The 21569-nt window shown below is 35.8% G+C and overlaps 1 protein-coding gene across 1 annotated transcript; it reads right to left on the bottom strand.

Moving 5' to 3' along the window:
• Positions 1-1705: 1705 nt before the first annotated feature.
• LOC137394448 (protein argonaute-2-like) lies at positions 1706-16330 on the bottom strand. The gene is made up of 17 exons (XM_068081169.1): positions 16176-16330; positions 15486-15557; positions 14100-14355; positions 10442-10744; positions 10018-10207; positions 9665-9834; positions 8107-8254; positions 7820-7939; positions 7594-7716; positions 7371-7504; positions 6799-6983; positions 6049-6223; positions 5877-5952; positions 5548-5742; positions 4600-4836; positions 4266-4465; positions 1706-2792 (listed from the first exon to the last, which is right to left on the bottom strand). Exons 1-17 carry the CDS (start codon positions 16189-16191, stop codon positions 2684-2686), a joined length of 2709 nt encoding a protein of 902 aa, XP_067937270.1. The 5' UTR covers positions 16192-16330; the 3' UTR covers positions 1706-2683.
• Positions 16331-21569: the final 5239 nt, after the last annotated feature.

Raw genomic sequence — 21569 nt, 5'->3', positions numbered from 1 at the left:
TTGTAGTTTACTTGTTGGATATTACATTGTTTGACAATCACATTTACAAGTTTGGGTTCTACCTTTTATCTCTGGAAATGGTTTATGGTTTAAACATTTTGGTAGTGAAGGGAGATGTTATACATTTAGTTTAGTTATTAGTTTAGAGGTTATATTGTGACTTCCGGTAGACCGTGAGACAACCTCAATGGCGGATGCTGCTTGTGCTATAACTTACATAAATAAATCCTAATAAATACTTGTTTATACCTGACATCTGATCCTGTAATTAATCAAAACTAAAACATCTATAAAGGAGAACAGTTCCAATGACTCCACCTCTTTTTCTTTTATCCGCTAAGGCTCCTTTCCTATCAACTGTTGAGCCTCTTTCTCTTTGGTCTCTCATGGCTCCATTTTCTTTTGACTGTCAAAACTCGTTGACATACGAGACCTAGCAAAAGCGCATAAATACTTGTTTATACCTGACATCTGATCCTGTAATTAATCAAAACTAAAACATCTATAAAGGAGAACAGTTCCAATGACTCCACCTCTTTTTCTTTTATCCGCTAAGGCTCCTTTCCTATCAACTGTTGAGCCTCTTTCTCTTTGGTCTCTCATTTGCACACAATTGTAACTTTTATTTGCTATTTTTACCTTTTGTCACTGTTGTTTGAGAATTTACCAACTCGAGTTTGTAAATATAACTCGAGTTGTACAACTCGAGTTGATCAAAACCCATGCCGAGTTCTTTCAACGGCAACTCGAGTTCAACAACTCAGTTTGAGAACATCTCATAATTTCATTTTTTCTAGCTATATTTTTTATCTGGAATTTCTTTTGGTGCATTATTAAACGTCGTTGACATAATTTCTATGTTAGTTCATTTTCGGTGTTCATTCAATTTCTTGTCAGGTTCTAGAAAGAGAACTCTTTTTTCATTTGAAAAAGAAGTGGCCTGGCCCCCACATACATGTATATTGTTTTTAGTTTGCTTTTTACATTCTACAATTGTTTTTGTATCTTTATATTTATATAAATAAATATGTGCAAATATCGCCAATACATGATGATGATGAACTCTTTATTGATTAAAAATAATACAAAAACAGAAAAATACCCCTTTTTGCGGCCAAGATGAAAGGTTAATATTTGAGAGGGTATAAATGCAATCTTCAGTATAATTGTTCCTGTACAGACTTTTACAGTGTTATAATGGTATAAAATTTACAGAATGATACTTGAAAATAAAGATTGTAGGAGTATTAGATTGGCGATTTTTGAGGTGTATATTCTATCAATACAATCGCCAATACATATTCTATGTATCATATTCTATCGACAATACATATAATTTAAATATATATTTAAATTATTATTAAATTTTATAATATGCGCAAATGCAGTTCTGTAAATGAGACACCCCAATTACTCACTTTGCTTTTTTTACAAACCCGGGTTAGTTTTGCGTAACACAACTCGGGTTCATCAAACACCCAGGCCGAGTTCTTTGAACAGCAACTCGAGTTGCGAACACGCAACGCGAGGCACTGTAAGGCGCCATAGCTGGACTATAAAATGAATTATTGTCGCTGTAGTGATATAGCTAAGCCTATCACTGCGTGAAAGTTGTGAATTTGTAATTTTACCCCTCCTATAAGAGGTGTGCCATAATAGTTCATGATTTAAATTATTAGAGTGAACAACAAGGACAATGCACAAATATATTTCAAAGAACCAATATATTGCTTCTTATATAGAATCATGTTGAAAATTTCATTATTACAATCATGTCTGGTTTTAGAATGTACAAACGCTGACTGCAAATGCTTAAAAATGTGTATTAAATATAAATAATATACGTATTGATTTGTATCTTGCTATTGATCCACATTGATCCAGCTGATAGCCAGGTAAAATATGCTACAACTGTTGTTGTTGTCCAAAACTTCATTCTTTGTTCTCACCAAGTAACAATAGCTAGAGAAAAAATTAAATTGCTCCAGTACAATAATTGCAGTGACCAATCATAAAACTCTTGTAGTATATTCATATTCAGAAAATATAATTTGCATAATAACAAATAGCAACTATCTATAGAAATATATTGGGTATAGCGATTGAATAAAAATAGAACAGAATGGCTTAAGACGAAGACTTTGAATTGCGATTGTTTAGTATATTGACACGACATGCCCCACTTTTTGTCATGAGCTAAATGCGCACAACTCGCAACTTGCAACAGGTTCTGTGCAATAAAGTTTTCAGTGGGACTTGCCCTGTACATACGTGAGTGATGTTATCTAGACAATGAGGAGACGCCTGCTAGACTCGATCAAGAAGCAATAGTTGGAAAAAATTGTTTTAGAGCTACTGTGTTCGGTTATGACCTATCCATGACTATTCAAATATCAGAATTTGATAACGCACTCGATTGTATGACATTGCCAAATTATGAATGATTGAAGGTTGAGCTAGCCATGTCGTTACAAAAGATTATTTACCACTGCTGAATTAATATCAATAAAAAAGATGAAGGAAGGAGAACAGGTTGAGGAGATTGTAATGGTTGATTTCCAATAAAACTGAATCAATAGCTGAAACCGGAGAGCAAGTAAAAATAATTGACGACTCTGATTTGTTTTCTCCTTCCTATCATTAAAGCGGTGGTAAACCTATAAAATAGTGATGTTACGACTAGTTAAGCAAAGTACATAACATTGCAAGACTTTGGGTGCACAGCAACAGCCCGGCTCAGCACTACTGGATTTCTCTCATCGCTGTTACCAGAGTGGTGACTTCCCTCTCCACTGCAAGCAGTCAGATATATGTCTGTTGTTGCGTACAGAAGCCAGTTAATGATTTAAAACACTTGAAATTACGAATAAGACAAAAATTCCATAAAGGGTTCAGAGAAGAAGCATCACGACGTGAGAGTAAACAAAAAACCTAAATACTATTTAAACCAATGTTCAAGGAGGCAAGAGTAATTTAATTCATCTATTAAATCATAGGCTGTCTGGTGTGTCTACTGTATTGCCTCATCAACATTCTGCAACTGCTGTATCTTAAGTTCATTATGATAGGGTTGCAAAGATTAGCAAATGTAAACAGTTATTAGCCATTTATCCATAACGAGTTTAAAACTAAAATAAAATGAACAATTGTTTCAAATAGTAAAAATGTATACACAAAACTATTTTAGTCATTTTAATATTATCCTAGATAATGAGATTTGATATGTTAATTTGTATGTTAATTTAGACTTTGATGTAGTTGTATTTAAAGCTCCCTCGAATGATCCTTTTGAAGAATGATTAAGAATTTTAACTGTCAATGGTTTACAAAATTTCTAGTTATAAGGCAAACAAATTTTTATGAAGCTGGTACAAATTATATTGATACAAAAGAAAGCTTGTGTAACATAAAAAATGGTTGTTAATATATACATATATATATATATATATACATGTATATATATATACACAGGTAGATTGATCAAATTTGCTCGATTAAGGCTGATGGAATCATTTTGGATATGAAATACAATTGGTACACGATTTAACACTACCAAACTCGACATAATACTGGCAGAGCACTTACGCTTGCAGGCAAGCAAGTACAGTGAGTCCCCGGGGTACGATGTTTCTTAGTTTTTTTCATCCTTGCCATACGATATCAACAAAAAATTTCTCGAAATTAAAATTAAATTTTCCGTAGCTGTCTAATAAAAAGAGAGAAAGAGATGCAACAAAAAGCAAGCCTAAAACTATGATAAACAGAGAGCCTGGCTGTGATAATTGAAGAGAACTACATGAAAAAATCCAATAAAGAATACAAAAAATACAAATATGTTGTGTTAATTTGAAGGCCGTGTTGCCTAAGCTAGACTAGGTTCATATCTTGATCGCCACCTCTAGTGTTGTACGACCGTTTCCTGTATCACCAAGGCTACAGCTCAATGCACTCATTTTAATATAAAGACAGAGTGGCGATAAAAGCGTCTTTAATATTACTTTGTTTATTTTCTTACAACTTAGCTACATTTAGTTCCTACATAGTTTTATATTATGCGTTTGTTTTGATGATCACCTGAAATGTTCATTGTCAAGTTTTCGATCTGAGAAACGAATTCAAAAACCCTTTCACAGCATCCTGTGAGAGGGTTGCAGTTTAATGAGAGAAATTACAAGTTAGGAGTGTTGTGATCAATCACAACACTTTACATGCAGCAGTGAAATCTCGTACAAACCCGTTGCAGATCAACAATCAGTCACCCTTACCTGTCGTGTTCCTTCTCTACAAGGTGGTACCTAGCCCGAAACGCTACAAGATGTGCGTAATAAGCTGGAGCAGGAATGGAGACACTCCGAGTGCACCTAACATATGTGTGACACATCTGATAGGTGAGAATTTGAAGTTCATCAGCAAGGAACTTGTTATCATCCCATAGTACATGATAGTGGGATGGCCGGCTTGTACCCTATTAGCAACAATAATACGTAGATGTAAAGATTACAAAGGAAAGCTAGACATTTGAGTTGTTTTACTGCATTTACTCTCAAGATCATTCTAGAAGCTACCTTATGTCATTAAACTAGTGATGCATTTACCCACCTGGATGCCTGTGTGGCTGCAGAGGAAGAAATCAAACTCCGTAGGATGAGTGATGCCAACATCAACCGTTGTACCAGCAGGTATGTTACCACTCTTGCCCGAGAGGTCCTTTTTGTCAGCACAGAAAAGCCTTGTATGATGCCTCTTCTGAACGACTATGAATGTTATACCCGGCTGATAGCCCACCTCTAGCTTTACACACGCCTCTCTTATAGCTCTCAGCTCAAAGCTCAGGATCTGTTATGACAAACAAACTATTACTTATAAAATACCATGATGTTAACATCAACACTGGTATGGCTTTATGGCAGTTGCGTAGCAACGAAAGGCATGCAATTTGGATTTCTAGAGTCACTTTGTTCTGACAATGGTTTACATGATTGCCGTGCTTTGGCATTCTATCACGTCTTTACAGTATCACGATAGACAATTAGGGTTTCTTACTAAGGTTTCAGTAGCTGTTTTGTCAAGTTGTTTTCGGTTGCCATAGAATAATCATCGGTTATGTCGTAATTTTATTACAAAGCATCAATGTTTTTTAACAGCGGAAAATAAATGCTCATAAAACATTTAAAATAATCAATTAGCAAATTAATCTGACATAATAACTAGCTTCTTCACGATATTGTAATTGAACATGGACTACAATATACCAATTGAAATCAAGCGATTTTTAAACTTGTATGCCAACAGTAAACGCTGAGCATCTTTGCTAATCTCTCTAAATCACTACCGATATAATGAAAGCCCTAAAACAAAATCCAAAATAAAGAAAAGCAAACAAAAAAGTCCACCTGCAAACAAATTTTTACACCGATTACCATAAGCATGATAGATATCAGCAATGCACCCTGAATGTAACCAGACCCAGACGATAAGAGAAACAGCACAGGTATCGCCTAAAGATGGACCAATACAGTAGGAAACTAGCCTCAGCTGTGGGCTTACCTGACTAAATTGGCCCTCAGAGACACCGTCCCTGTAAAAGATTATCCTAGCAGGCTTGAAGGTGGTGGCTCTATAGAACGCTATGAGGAGGTCCTTGACCATGGTAGCCAGGTCTTCTATGTACTCTTGCCTGTGTTTCTGTACTCTAACAGTCGAGGAGTAACGTGAAGGATGGGCATCCATACTGGCCACAACCTGTCCAATTTATGAATCAGTTTATTAGGTATACGGGAAATAACCCATCAATTGCGAATGAATATTTGAATGTGATTCTGAGACATCTGGTGGGAGTGGTAAAGTGGAAGCTAATTTCAATCGATAGTACTCACGGCAGCAATAGATGGCCGCTGTCTGTCACCAGCTGGTGGGTGAGTTACATCAGCACCAAAGAATATCACAGGCTCTCTACAAGCATGTAAGGTGGTTCAAAGCTTCATAGAAATATTGGAATCAAAATATCACAACAAATTTATTTTAACTGTACTTGAAAAAGGAACGAACCTAAAGATGTTTGGTCGAACACTCGGGAGGAGAATGTTGTTGATGCCACCGAGTTTGACGTTGATCTTTAAGCATAGATTTGAAAGTGTCTGAGGAGACGTCTTGTTAACATTCTTTGCCTGCACGCATTGTGTAGCAAGCCCAAACATGATGTCTCCTACTCGCTTTACCTCAGCTGTGAAACCAATGACATACCTTAACAGTCTACATGCCGATGAAAGAGATAATGGCCAAATGCCATCGAGCATATTAGAGAATAGTTAACGGAAATACATTTGGCCACGCTTTTGGCTTTCTTCAGGGCTGCTAATTTAGTAAGTACCAGTCAATACAACTACCTTTTCCATAAGAAGGGACAAAATGAGAACAAAAATATTAAAAACATGCTGAGCAGTAAACAGATTATAGAAGGCAAGATACAAGAAAATTTATAAGTTCAAGTTTTAGAATTTTTACAAGTTTTAGTGAGTAATGACTTGAAATTTCCAAATTGGACTAAAAATAAAATTTGTTGATATAAAGGTTGTTGATGAGAAAAATTAAAAATTTCCCAGGAAATATTATGACCAGATAATTAACCATATTAAACCATTATGTTAGGCTAATAGTAAAATATGTACACGTAACCAATTTATGAACTTGTAATCGATTTATTAGAAGCGAATGTAGGAATACACCATCAGAAGGCTCAACAAAACAATGGCTGACAAAACTTTGAGACAAGATGCGCAGGTGTTAAATAAAACATACCATAAACAGGTGTCTTGCCAGGCAGTACAACGCAGACAAGCTGTAGACCCTGGTACATGTTCTTCAGGTATCTGAACATTGGCTCCACTTGCTCTGGTCCAGTGGCGTACTTGCAGAAGCAAGGTTGGCCGACTATCGGCATTCCAGCATCGTTCGATATACGCTGCAGGTCACTTGTGAACTTTCTAAGCACACCAAAACTCAACAATTTTATATAACAGTTAAACAGAACAGTTTCTAATGATAATGCCACTGACAATTACGGAGCAATCTTCCGCAACTAACGTATACAAGGTTATAAAGCTGCTGAGTTAGAGCAGCAAACAATCAAAAAGTTAACAGCTGCAACTAAAACCCTGCTGAGCCGATAAACAGACTTCTCTTACTTCAATTGGTCACCTAAAAATTAGAATAGTGCTATTGGTTAGGTGTAGAATCAGGCAGATCATTAAAGTATGGTCACGATGAAATATAAGTACATTGGACTTACAAGGGCCTGGCATTATAACATAAAATTGCATAATGGGCTGGAGGAAAGTCAGTGCAGAAGGTAGTTACTAGACACATCTTACCTTAGTGCTTCTTCTCGTACAACCCGCTGAGGAGCGAAGCAAGCTATAGCCCACACTCTAATTTCAATTCCTGCAAAAAACTGTTTGCCTCTCATGTCCCACACACCTTGGCTAGGTACGGCCTGGGCTTTGGTCTACAAATAAAAGAATTCAAAATGAAGTATGCCTACCAAACCTGGGTGTGTTCTCCAGACACTATATTGTAATAAGTAACTTAGCTTACCCAACCGCCATAGAGAATCTTAGGAGGATTCAGCACACGCCCCTGAACATCTGTCATCTGTGTGTTGACCGTGATGCCAAACTGTTGCAGGTAACTATCTCGATTGAAGTTAGCTTTGCGGACCTAGTAAGGGATGTAATTGTTTAATAACAAGCCAAATAGAGCTGATGAACATACACCACATGTTATAATATTCCATAGCATGCTTCAACAATAAAAGTCTTACTAGGTTGTTGATTTCACGCTCTCTGTCTGGAGCTGAACGAGCCGTAGCCTTTATCATGGTGGAAGTCTGCTGGTCCGTCAGCTTCTTTATACATCGCTGTCCTCCCACAATGCAACACACCTGTTGTAGCAAAGCCCATACAAATATGACTGGATGCTACCATCTACTTGAGGATAGTGGCTGCCATAGCTCAGCAAGACAGAGTATTGTCCATAGTTTATAACAGTGCTCATAAACTGACAAAACCATCAAAGCCTTGTGGAGGGCAATATAAAAAAGGAACAAACCTCGAGCGGCAGATACGTATGCTTCTGTTCCTGTCCAACCTGAAGACAAGGTAAATGAGGAAAATGCAACCTCATGTTATATCTCTCTTGAAAGTACTTGTACACTGTACACTCCACAGTTTGACCAGTGTCCACTTGCAATGGAAAACTGTGAAACACATTGCGGATATTAGGAGTTTAAAATCTACCTAGGTTTAAACGTGAGACTACTAGTGAGTTAACCTTTTCATACAATTACAGTGCACCCTCAGGATACGATTACCCTGATATACAATTTGTTCACCTTACGAAGTTAAACATGATGATTTTTTCATCTCACCATATTAATCTTATTTCACCATACAAATTCAACAAATTTTTCGCCCGAGTTCAAATTTGGTAGTCGGTGTGATTATTAAGTACATCAAAATAACAAAGACACCGAAATGCTAATCGTCGAAAAAATTTTTACACAGCCTAATAGAAAAATGATGTTTCTCAGATCAGCCATTCTCACATGTAAAGCGGTAGAAATTTCTTTTTAAAAACCAGTAGCAAAGTTGGAATTACGATTCCTTCAAACAGAAGCTTAGACAGCTTCCCTTAACCTGCAAACAAAATTCTACTTCATTACAAAAAAGGGCATTGTTTAGGCTTTCAGTACATTTTTCCACGAATCGTCGGACATCGGCGTTCTAAAGTCTTTGTCTAGATTTGAGGTATTTTGTTACGCCTGGTCTAGATATTGTTAGTCTAATGTTGTTAGTCATTTTTATTATAAGTGAAAAAAGTTCGGTGATCACTACAAATCTCATTACAATTTGAGCGTGACTTTTAACAAATTGCGGTAAAAACCTAAGAATTTCAAATCGCTTAGCGATTACCTCAAATCTGAATGTATTACACCATGCTTAGATTCGAGGTCTTCCTGTGCATGATGCACTGGGGATTTCTTGCCGAGTTACATTGAAAAAGGTTTTAAACAGGTTCGCTAAAAGTTGAAGCGAAAGTGAAGACAGCAAATGAAAAGTGATACAATTTTAGTGATGAAACGTTGAAATTCAGTAAAATGGTTGAAAATACATACAAAAACTCAAGTGTGTATGTACTTGCGACTGTGTGTGTGTTTAGGAAGCTACACTTATTTGAGGTGAATTCAAAGTTTATGTTATATGTACATCTGTCTTGAACTCCTTACGGTACGTACTGCTCTAACTGCACATACACATTGTACATTGTAATGTTACATTTTATTGCAGATCATACTCACTAAATACAACAACTACACTAAAACTACTGTAGGTAACTATAGTTACTAAGGCTAACATGCTATTTTGTTACTAATTTTTAATATGTACAGTACTTATATAAAATTTTGACAATTTTTACTAGAGGATGTTTGCATTATATAATTACTATGGTTTTTATACCAATACATATGATTTTTTTCCGCATATGATGCCAATCCTGGAACGGATCAAAATCGTATCCTGTGGGTGCACTGTAATGCCTTTACCAATAAATTAAAAAAGGCTATAGTATTGTTTCCAAAATGATAATTAAACTGATTGCTACTCACGACTGAGATTGAGCAGGACGCCTGGTGACATTGCAAACTCTGTATTTTCGCCTCATGGCACCGGCATGAGTTATCTCCACCTTTAGACCCTTTATTTCCTTTGTGAACTTGACTCTCTGTGAATCTGTGAGAGGCCGCTTTTGTTCATTCATGTCTCGCAGATCAAGTACCTGATGTTAAGGAGTACAGGAGTCACAGTGTGTTTGAGACGTATAAACACTCAATGAATAACAAAAAGCCAATATTTTTCAATTTACAATGAAAACCCTAAGTGAGCTTCATTGATGAGTATTGAAGGCGTAATGTTGTATACATAAACTAATAAGGCACGTGATGAGCTGTTGAAGACGCACCTCCATCATAAACTCCACAACTTGCTGGGCCTTATAAAAAGCTGTTGCTGATACATCTATATTAAGCATCATCTTCCAGTGTGATGGACGAACGCTTTGATGGAAACCAAACCAGACCTCCCTTCCACCGCCCAGAGGGTGCTCATAATTGTCAGGAGGCTGGAAGAAGGACCGTCCAACTGGAGTGTAGCTGTAACAATGCGTAACCAGTGTGATTTTGAAAACATAACTGAGTTTGATGTAATCCAATATGTGTATGTATGAAAAGCATTTCAACAAGATCAGAACAAAAACATCGCGATTAGAAGCAATTGAAGACAATCAGATGGAACGCAAGCATAACTCAGAACCATTTAATAGGCTAGAAAATCAATAATGGAAAAATAAAGAGCAATCACTCATCAATAATAATCAATTTACTTACTTCATGCTCGGCAAATGTCGCATTACCACATCCAAGGCCTGTATAGCATCAAATGGAATGTCATAGGTTCTCCCTTCCAGAGCCTCCTCCAAGGCAAGCATGCTCACTTGTGAGACCCATTTTATAGAAACCTTGAACACGCGATCTCTCCCCTCTCCTGGCAGCTGCACTTCCAGTTCAACCCTGTCTCGTCCAATAGGTAGCGGCTCTCTACTGTACATGTTCTTTCTGCCGTCAAATACGGGGCGTTGCCCAGCAAATATTCTCTGTGAGTAACTTGCCACCATTGTTTCCACAATTTCTCTAAAAAGATCAATAACGTAAAAAGCTTTTGAGACTAACTATTGTAACACCTACAAAATGTACCATCACAACCTGTATTTAAATGCCACTTTTATGTGAACGTCACCTCTGTTTGAGTGCCACTATGGGAGAAAGGTTGAGCAATAGAGCGTCACCCTTTAATTGAACACCACTTCTATTTAAACGGCACTTCTATGTGACTACAACTATTTGACGTTCTGATCGTTACGATCTTGTCTACTGACCATTTAATTGATCAGTAGAAAGGTGTCCACAAAATCGTATTAATAATGACTAGATTACATCAATACCAATTAATTCGTCCACTTGTTTCTGTTCATATCGCAGGTCGTTTTCGAACTTCAAGTCTTTACGATTTTCTAATTAAAATTTTGAATGCAACACCATTGAAATAGTTAGAGCGCAGCGGGTGCTCTAAAGCGCATCGCATAAAAGTTTTGCTCTACTAAAAAATCGTTTTGAACGGGAATATTAACTAGCTCAGCTGTGCAGAAAAGCAATTGAGGTCAGAAGACACTGTGTAAAGTATTCAACAGCCAGAAGACTATGAAATGGTTCCAAACGAAAGCAACAATCAGAACGCAACTGGCCAAGCAAACGATGCTAATATTTTTGTTGTAAAAATGTTAATTTTTGTTTATTTATAAACATTTATCTTTATCTATAAATATATTTCTCAAAGTATGTTTGTCGTCTGTCTGTCATTCCGGCTATAGATCTTAAAATCTTGATATTTAAATACCACATTCTGATGGATTGGAACTCACGACGAATTCATCGACAAGTTTCTAATCCGGACGCTCTACCACTGAGCTTAATATAACGGATACACCACCCGCGTGCTTATTATTTTAGCCTTTAGTGTCGACGAGTTACGATGCTTCTGTTCTGAAGTATTTTGGGACCTAAGTATATGCAACACAGTGCTTATTTGTCTTTTTTCGTTGGGGCTAATTTATTCGGCCCCACGATATCGACAATAATTTATCTCAAACTTAAATTTGGCGATTAGTACTGATTATATACGTTATTAAAAGATATAGGTCGCTGAACTTGCCACGGCGAGTTATCTGTATCCGTTATACGGTATATCCGGTATCCGTTAAAAGAAAAATGTTTCGCAATGATAAAACTTATGTCAAAAGTTTAAAGCTTACTATGGTTTATTTATGGTATCCACATTTATTATAATCTCGCTCCAAGATATGTCACTAAGGATTTATTTATGGTATCCACATTCATTATAATCTCGCTCCAAGACATGTCACTAAGGATTTATTTTTGTTGCAAAAAGAGCATTTCGACTCATTGCAAAACTACATCATATTCCTCCATATATTATTCCAACGAATGATTTTTCCACATCTTTGCGTCTTCTTACTCTGCTTATGCGAAATGGTTATTTTACTTCAATTCAAGGTTTCAAGATTTTTCATGGTTTGTGTCCTCGTTTTTACATGGTAGTTACAGGTTCTCAACTCATTTCAACTTACGTGATAGGAACAAATTGCATACAATCACTAACAATTATTTTGAAAATTTCACTGCCAGTTGCTTTAACAATTTTCCACCTAATATTGGTTCTTTTAGCAGAGAAAGGCATTTTAAACACTATTTGTCAGACTATTTATTCAATTTTAATGGCTAACTGTTGCTTTTTTTATTCGCTTTTTTCTGTTTTACTATTGTTGCATGGCCTAATTTGAAAAACATTTCTATTTGTGAAATGAAATTATTGCCAATAAAGTACTACATGTATATATATATATAATACTAAAATACATAATAAAACTTTTTTCAAGTATGTGTTTAGTAAACTAAATTCATTTAAGGTAAGTTAGATTCAGCGTTTATGTTATACGTCTGTCTCAAAGGTAAGAACTCTTCGCGTAGTACATTGTAATGTTATATTATCTCGGGCACGCAGATCATAACCACCAAATTCATTAAAGTCATGGTAGGCACCTATAGTTGCTAAGGTTAACATACTATTTTGGCACTATTTTTAATGATGATGATTAGAATCTATAGCCTACGATATTAGCCTACATTTTTGCAATGCCAACACTGAAACGAACAGAAATCATATAATTATATACCAAATAATTTTTTATTGTAATCGTAGCAAAATAGACTATATTTTGCCATTACTTGCTAATGATTTCACATTTACATTTAAACCCCTTTAAATTTTTATTTTTCCTTCTAATTTATTTCAGCGAAACACTTCTTTTAAGTTATGGAATTTTAAATTTACAGTTGTTTAAAAACCTTTACAGTTGTTTTATTTATTTTTAATTTAGTTGTCTTGCTGAAAAATTCTCCTCATGGTATTAAGTTTGAAAGTTACAGTTGTTTGACAAAATTTGAAAACCTTTACAGTTGTTTTCATTTTCTCTCTTAATGTATTTCAACTACACAAAACACTTCTCTCATGATCTGTAGTTTGAAAGTGAGAATGACAAATATTGTCATATGTTAAATACAAATAAATTTTCTGTCCGAAGACTTTTTTATTACCCGGGCAAGGCCGGGTAGTACAACTAGTTTTATATATTAAATAAAATTGTATTTTATATACCATATTTATAATTAAACAAAATACTAAACAAATATTTTGTTTAATTATAAGTATGGTTTGTTTATGACACTTGTTCTTGTATATACGTATATTTGTAGCATTTGATAGGTTATTATTATACAAATTATAAATTTGCAGATTTATAGCATATTTTTTGAGAGCAGTATTGCAATAATGGGAACTCGCCTTACAATGGATGGACGCCCATAACTCCTCTTCTATTGCACATAAAAAGCCAGTTTTGGCTGCAAACTATAGCAAACATCAATAAGTGCAATTAGCTTTTATGCAACCTTATTAAAAATAGTTATTTAATGTAAATATGCCTTCAAATTTAAAAAGAAATAAAAATTGAAAGCTCCAACGAATTGCAACACAGGCTATAAGATCACCATAGGGAAATTGCAATAGGTATTAACCGGTAGAGGCATGCATCAGCTTCCCGTGCATATTTATTTAGAGATCTACAACAAGTTGGAGGTAAGTTAGCAAATTTCTTGCGTTCAAAAGAGTTAATGTCACTCCACCCGAAGGAGAGTGCAAAATATAGATGACATTCAATTCACCGTGAAAAGGTTAAATTTATCTTCTCAATAATCTGAGATGTTTGAAAATACAACACCACCCTTTATTTGAACATCACCTAGAAAAAAAGTGCCACTCTAAGAGAAGGGTTGAAAAATAGAGTGCCATGGCTTTCAAATAAAGGTTTTACGGTATTTGAAAAATATTTATAAAAAATCCGAATCCTACCTGTTGACCCTGCGAGGGCACTTGTCAGGTGAAATGGAAACATCATAGTGATGAATAGAACCTCTTGGCATCCGTACTTGAAAATGATTGGCACGCAACAGTATAGGTCGACCTTCACTACCATGATTTGGTCGAGCGGGACACTTGAATTCTACCAGTGGAGGTGAGTTAGTGTTTGGTGTTGGAGGCGTTGTGGATGTTGGAGTGTTGTTGGCCATACTGCTAGGTACCGAGTTGGTTATGAGAGGAGGTAGCGCTACAAAGTGTAACATTACAGGATATTCTTCTGTAAGTAAGCTTCTCCGCATGGATTTTTGTAGAGAAAAATAAATTTTCATAGACTAGGTTTATAGTTCTATGGAAATATCCTCAAAACAAGATACAAACCGGGATTGAAGCCAGACTACAAGATACAACCTAATACGCACTAACAACATGACGTCCACAACTTTAAAAAATTCAATAATTGGAAAGGTAACCGCAATCAAATTAAATTCTGTAATGGAGTCCATCCAGGGTGAAAGGAATCCATCACAGAAAATGAGTCGATCACCTTACTAGAAAACCCGAAGAGAGAGTGGAAACGAATCAGTTGATTACATGTATAAAGATCTGCCATCTTTTGCCAGACACGACCTAGGTACCAGGAGTGAGTCACGAGCTCCACTCTACATGTTCACATCACATACATCAGCTTGAAAACTAACACGAACACGATATTTTCGAACAACTAGCATAAAGCATAGAGCCTTTATACTAAACCTACTCCCCACACGCTAGCCTTCCCACATGCTAGACATCTATAAAAGAGAATAGCTACAATGACTCCACCGCTTTCCCAAGGGCCAACTTAGGCGCTGTCCCCTTTGCCTGCCGAGGTGCTTCTCACTTCTGCCTGTAGTCTCTTTCCCGCCACCAACTGCTGAAGCTTTATATTTATGGACTGTCATAACTTTCATTTGACCGGCGAGACTCAAAACCATACAGGCCTGAGCAACGAACATGGACAGCTGTTCGAGTAAGGGTGGAACTTTTGTTGGCTATTTTAACCTTTTGACATTTATATTATTACTTTAGAATTTTGTTAGTTGTGTATCTTAATTTTTGGACTTGTAGAATAGATTTAACTTTTTCTGGTAAATATGAGTATTGCTTAAATAACTAGTTCAACATCTTCACTAGTACCATAGCCAGTAATATTAGTAATCGAATTAGTTCACACAAGCTCAGCAAACGTGCACAAACTAAACATAGTCAAAATAGAATAAGACGACAAGCAAATTCAACACTGACGTTGTGAATTCGGATTAGTTATGCATAACTTAACTTCTCCATAGGGCCTATCTACCTATGATATAATTTAATAAAAACTACAAAAATACTTACATGATTGACTATGAGGAGATATGCCCAATGCAGAACCAATAGCACCAGCCGGATTCGAATCAAACACAATACCTAATAACAAAATTCCAAAGGATTACCTATATAAAATCAATAGCAACATTAGGTTTATACAACTAAGCAAGTTGCCACAAAAGTAGATGCATTGTAACAATGAAAATACATTTATAAAACAAACATTCTGCTAAGAAATCCAAATCTTCCGGTATTATATCATATCCATGTACAGACCTGCCAACCCAAGAGTGGGGCAATGCGTGAGATTTGGTTTTGGGGCAATTGATGTATCAATGATAGTATATATATAAAATTGTGGAAATTGGGGCAAAAATCTCACGCTTTTTCATTTTTTCTTTGGGGTGATTGCGTGAGTCTCACGCCCAATGCGCGAGAGTTGGCAGGTATGTCCATGTATTATAACGTTTTTTGTCTATACTGCTGAGAAACACATGAGCGGGTCTAGTTGCACCGCCGAAACATTCTTAGGATTATACATGAAAAATGATTATAATGAAACACGCTTCATATTCAAAGATGTTATAGTCACAGAAATAAAACACCGCGTAACATTGAAATACATTTCAATCTGAGTTTCGAGAACAATTAAAAAAACTCGGTGTGTTAGTCCCCAACGGACTATAATAAAAAAACAGCAACAGGTTAACAACTTGCCTGTAAGAGGAAACATTATTTAGCCATTGTGTATCGAGTAAAATGCATAATGTTAGTGATGTTTCCACTAAACTTTGAACGATTGGGCACAATATTAGGCTAACTCATTGTCGTTGTTTATACGCCACTACCATTTACCGTAATGGTCACAGCTATCCAACATGGCGTCAGGAATCGGTCATACCTTCGTCAACGTTGTCAACGACCGTACGATGCAAGAGTGGACAACTACGCTTACATCCGTTAGCTTTACTGACAAATACAAACCTAAATAGCTCAGCTCTGAAAAATACGTAATATTAAGGGTAGCTATTTATCAATCTGTTTGCAAGTTTGAGGAAATCATTTCACTAAGCTTACGTAGGTTATAAAATTTTCAGTTTTAAGCTATCACAAGCTGGAATTTTAGACTACTCCAAAAGTCTCACTGATCATGGCTTTGTGCAATGATATACAGCCCCCCTGGGGCTGTATATGGGGGCTGTATATTATTGCTTTGTGAAACTTCGATAGTGTTGAATGTATTTTGCCACCTTAAAGCAAGAACTTAGTGTAGGTACTTGTCAATAAAAAACATAGTGTAGTGCAAGTCTCATGATAAATCACGGCTGCATCTCACCCTTTGAAACTTGATATTAAAATGCATGGTAATTGCTTAGTTCTCTCAGGAACATGTGAGAATATAATTGCTACTTAATCTATAATTCTAATCAATAAAATGTTTTTCATAATAAATTTGCTAGAGCTATGATTGACATACTCTACAAATGAGTCTCTGATTTGGCAAAAAATAAAGTATTAGCATTGAATTGATACTATTGTTTACACTTTCCAAGAGAGTATGTTTCTAGTCTACTGTAAAGTTATTCAGAGTTAAAAATCTGTTTAAACACTTTTTGGAAAAGCTGAGAGATAGCTATATTATTTTTTTGCTAATTGTTCTATTGACCTCTTTGCTACAACCAACCTACAGATTTTTCACAAACATCCATGTACATAGATGATGTTCTTAAAAATCTGCTATTTTGTTTTGACATTGTTGAGGGCAAAGACTTTTGATTGTTCAACCAAAATTGTTATATTGACAATGTATGACATAACCTTTATTTAGCATATAAGATATTGTCAGAAATTTGTTAATATAATCTGTAAATTTTCCTAGAAGATAAGGGAGGCAGCTACTAATTACTGAACATTTTAAATTAATCAAGTTAAAGTTCAAGGTCAATTGAAGTTTTTTTAACGCTGTGGTATACTTTCTGTAGATATAACCGGTCGAACACCTGTAGATATTATAGAGGCCGAACAATTGTGACCAATACTTGATCGATACCATTGACTGTTCAAGAACAGCTACTGCCTGCCAGACAGCTCCAAGATCACATTAAACATTATCCTCAATGCAAAATTGCCCCTAAGACCTTCCAGCATATCACCAGCTGATACAAGTAACTGGCATGTTCTATCTATATTGTGTGCCAAAACAGCGTGGCAGTTGTGTACAGGTGTATATGCATTCACTACAGCCTGACCCATTTACAGAACTGGTAGAAAATTCTGGATCAGTCAATAAAAATGACGGTATTTGGTTAAAATTTCTATATCCTAACGAATAAACATGTGCCAGCCAACCAGCCTGAATTGATGATAATTCAGAAGAAGGTCAATGAGCGCAAATGCATGATGTTAGAGTTCAAGAGAGTACAATAAAACCATCAAGGAAAGGGAAAACCTGAAAAAGGATAAACAGGAAAGTGAGATGCAGAAATATGTGAGCATCAATTACATCAGTTGTCATAGGAGTATTGGGTGTAGTAACACAACATAAGATGTGGCTTAGTCAACGGCCAGTAACACACTATAATAGTTAGTTGTGGAAGAAGCACTAAAGATCTTGAGACAAGTACTAACGCTCTCAGGTTTCTGGTAGGAGACTCAAGTGTCTGCAGGCAATTTACATGGAAGGTGAGTGAGGGTTATATATATATTCAACAAATTCAACATAGGCCTATACATGTATATATGTATATATATATATATATATATATATATATTATATATATATATATATATATATATATATATATATATATATATATATGTATATATATATATATATATATATACTGATGAAGAAGAAGGTTGCAGTTCACTAGAAGAGAGTGCTCGATATTAAAATAGAGCATTTATATAAAATTTTATATATATATATTTTTATATATATAAAATTATATATATATATATCTACTATATAAACGGCAAAAAATCTGTCTATATATTTGTGTGTGTGTTTATCTACCTTATAGAGCAGTCTATCCTTTTTTCGTTGTACGAATTTCGGTCGTACGAAGCGAACTGAATTAATACGAGTAGTAAATAAATTATAGAGCGGTCTTTCCTTTTTTCGATTCGGTCATCTGGTGAAATTTATAAACACTCTATTTCGGCATAGATGCCGCTTAGACCGCCTATTGTTAAACCAAAACACTCATGTTTTGCCGAAATAACTATAGCGAAGTGGATTGTTTATAAATTTCACCATGGTCGTACGAAGCCAACAGAAAGTCACGTGAACGCTTGTTTTTTTCCGGCCACCTAGACAATTCTTTTCACATCAAAAACTACTTACTAAGTTTCTACTTCAAAAAGGTAAGTACTTCTCATTCAATGTTGTATTGTCTATGACTTGCCACAGCTCCACTACTTAACCCTCTCACTTCCGTTCATGTACAAATTTAGCTATCGGCCTACTGCCAGCCATTTCGTTGATATTGCTTAGGTATCTGCCTTTGTATTGCTTATGTATTTGCCGATATTGATTATAAGTATACAACATTTTTTCAATTTCAAAATCTATTTAGAACGTTTTGGTTATATATTTTATTTTGCCAACATGTTAACAAACACTGCTATGTGAAAAATTCATTGTATCTATACTTTGTGCATTGATAAAGGAATGGGAAGCTACAAAGCTAAAACCATCCTCTACAATGTTCCTTATTTTTACAAAACCATAACTTTCACCGCCATCAGAGTCAGTGCTACTATTGCTATTTTAATTATTTGTGTAAAATCTAAATCTGAATTGACTATAATGCCATCAACATAAGTTATTATTTGTTGTCTAACTCGAGAGGCACTTACAAAACTTACACAAAAAATGTTAGTTTTCAAGTTGGAAATTTTCAAACATAAATTTATAATTAAATTTTAAGCTAACTTTATAGAGAAATCTTCAGACAACATTGTCACTACCATAAAAGTCCTAAAGATCATTGGTTATGTTATCAATGAATAATAAAATTCAGTTACTACACAATTGCTGGGAGAGTCGCGAAAATGCGTCTACAGCAGTCGCCCATAGAAAACGCATAAATGCGTCAACGGCAGTGAAAGTGTTAAAAACGTTGGGTTTGCCACTGTTTGTGATGGTAAACATGTTCATTTCCTTCCGCAGCTGAGTTACTTTTACTTTTTTCTAGCTACGAGGACTACAGAACTACAGCTACTACAGAACTTGCACGTGTACTGCTACTGCGTTTTACCTACTAAATTTCTACGTCATAACGGTAAGTGCTTCTCATTCAATATTGTATTGTCTATGAATTGCCACACATGCACTATTTAAAGACGTTGTATTTGCCACTGTTCGTTATAGTAAACATGTTCATTTCCTTCCGCATCTGAATTACTTTTTTTTTTCAACTACGAGTACTACAGCTACTACAGAACTTGCTCGGGTACTCCGAACGTTGCGATGGGCAATAGTGAGAAGAAAGAAAGCAGGGTATATGACAAAAAAGTGCACCATCTCATTCACTTTTAGAAACTCTCCCAATTGAAAATATCCCTCAAATAACCTCAAAACCAGAAGTTTTACCAATTAAAATGCTCACCTCTTGAAGCAGTACATTGCCTCCCAAAAAGCCTACTGCCAAAACGCAAGAACAGATTGATTCCCGTAGAAAAAGAAACTGAATTCACAAAGCAGCAGCTAGACGAGCAGAATCTGCTGAGCAAACACGGGTACGACTAGAACAGGCCGGAATAGCTACTGCAGCTGCTAGAAGTGCAGAAACTGCAGAGCAAACACAGCTACGCCTACAACAAAACAGAACTGCTACTGCAGCTGCTAGAAAAGCAGAAACTGCTGAACAAACACAGCTACGTCGAGAACAAGCCAGAATAGATGCTGCAACCGCTAGAAGTGCAAAGACTGCTGAGCCGACTCAAACGGCTCAGAGCAGCTGCTGCAGCTGCCAGACGTGCAGAAACCACTGAGCAGATGCAGCGGCGACAAGAACACTAGCTACAGCAGCTACTCAGTCAGCTGTACATTGCCTACTCAAGAGTAGGCACAAGCTGAAAACTGTTTGTTCATACACCCAACAGAAAAACAAAAAAATGTTGTCTATCTGCAAGTATTGCGTTGAATTAACATTGTGTTATTGTTATGCTTGCATTAAATTAATGTTATGTTATTGTTGTCATGCTGTGCTTCATGTTCTGCTATACCTACATATTATCCAAATGCAGCATTTTCTAAAATATCTTTCAGTATATACATGCATATATTTTCATGCATTCGTTTTCCTTATTGTAGCTCATAAAAAGGCTATCATGTTGGCGTTGTTTTATTATTGTAAAGTGCTAATGCTGTATCTGCCTTGACATCATACTCTCTGTGGTGTTATACATGTACATTTTGCTGATAGTAAATTTTATTAGCACAACCACATTACTGTTGCACTGTTTGTATATACCGTGTCAAAACACAGGCTATACATGAAGAACTGGTGAGCCATGATCAGTGTTTTAAGCATTTAGGAGTCTCCATTCAATAAATGATGGAAATAGCAAAATATTTTGTAGAATTTCTCAAAACATGCAAAAATTTTTAATACTGCCAGTTTGAAGAACTTCAGTTTGCCTAGCAATGTCAATGTCATTATCAGTTCTCTGTACAAAAGTAGGACAACTCCGATTTGAGTGGTTCGAGACTGATGCATTGTAGACTAGCTGTCAAATACATTGCAGATTTGCATTGTTATCCCCAAAATTATTGACATGTATGACTGCATATGTATATGCAGTCTGATCAGGGCAACAATTTCAGCAGACTGCATATTTGGAGTTGTTTTACAGTATGAAAGACAACTCTCAATAAACCTCTTGCTGTATGTGAATCTGTTTTTGTGGACGAGTAATGCAGCTAGTATATATATAATTTATATGTATAAATTATATATATATGGCATCCTGTCATATTCATCAACTCTAGAATAACTAGAATAGCTCCTCAAGTAGAATAGCAACTCCTAAAAATCTGCTGGCAATTCACTTGTTGAAGATAAGACAAAATTTTTGAAAAAATAACCATTACGCAATTAATAC

Source organism: Watersipora subatra, chromosome 4 (assembly GCF_963576615.1).
Source record: "Watersipora subatra chromosome 4, tzWatSuba1.1, whole genome shotgun sequence".
Taxonomy (NCBI): domain Eukaryota; kingdom Metazoa; phylum Bryozoa; class Gymnolaemata; order Cheilostomatida; family Watersiporidae; genus Watersipora; species Watersipora subatra.
Note: the sequence above shows the minus strand (reverse complement) of the source record. Positions and strands in the feature narration are given on the sequence as shown.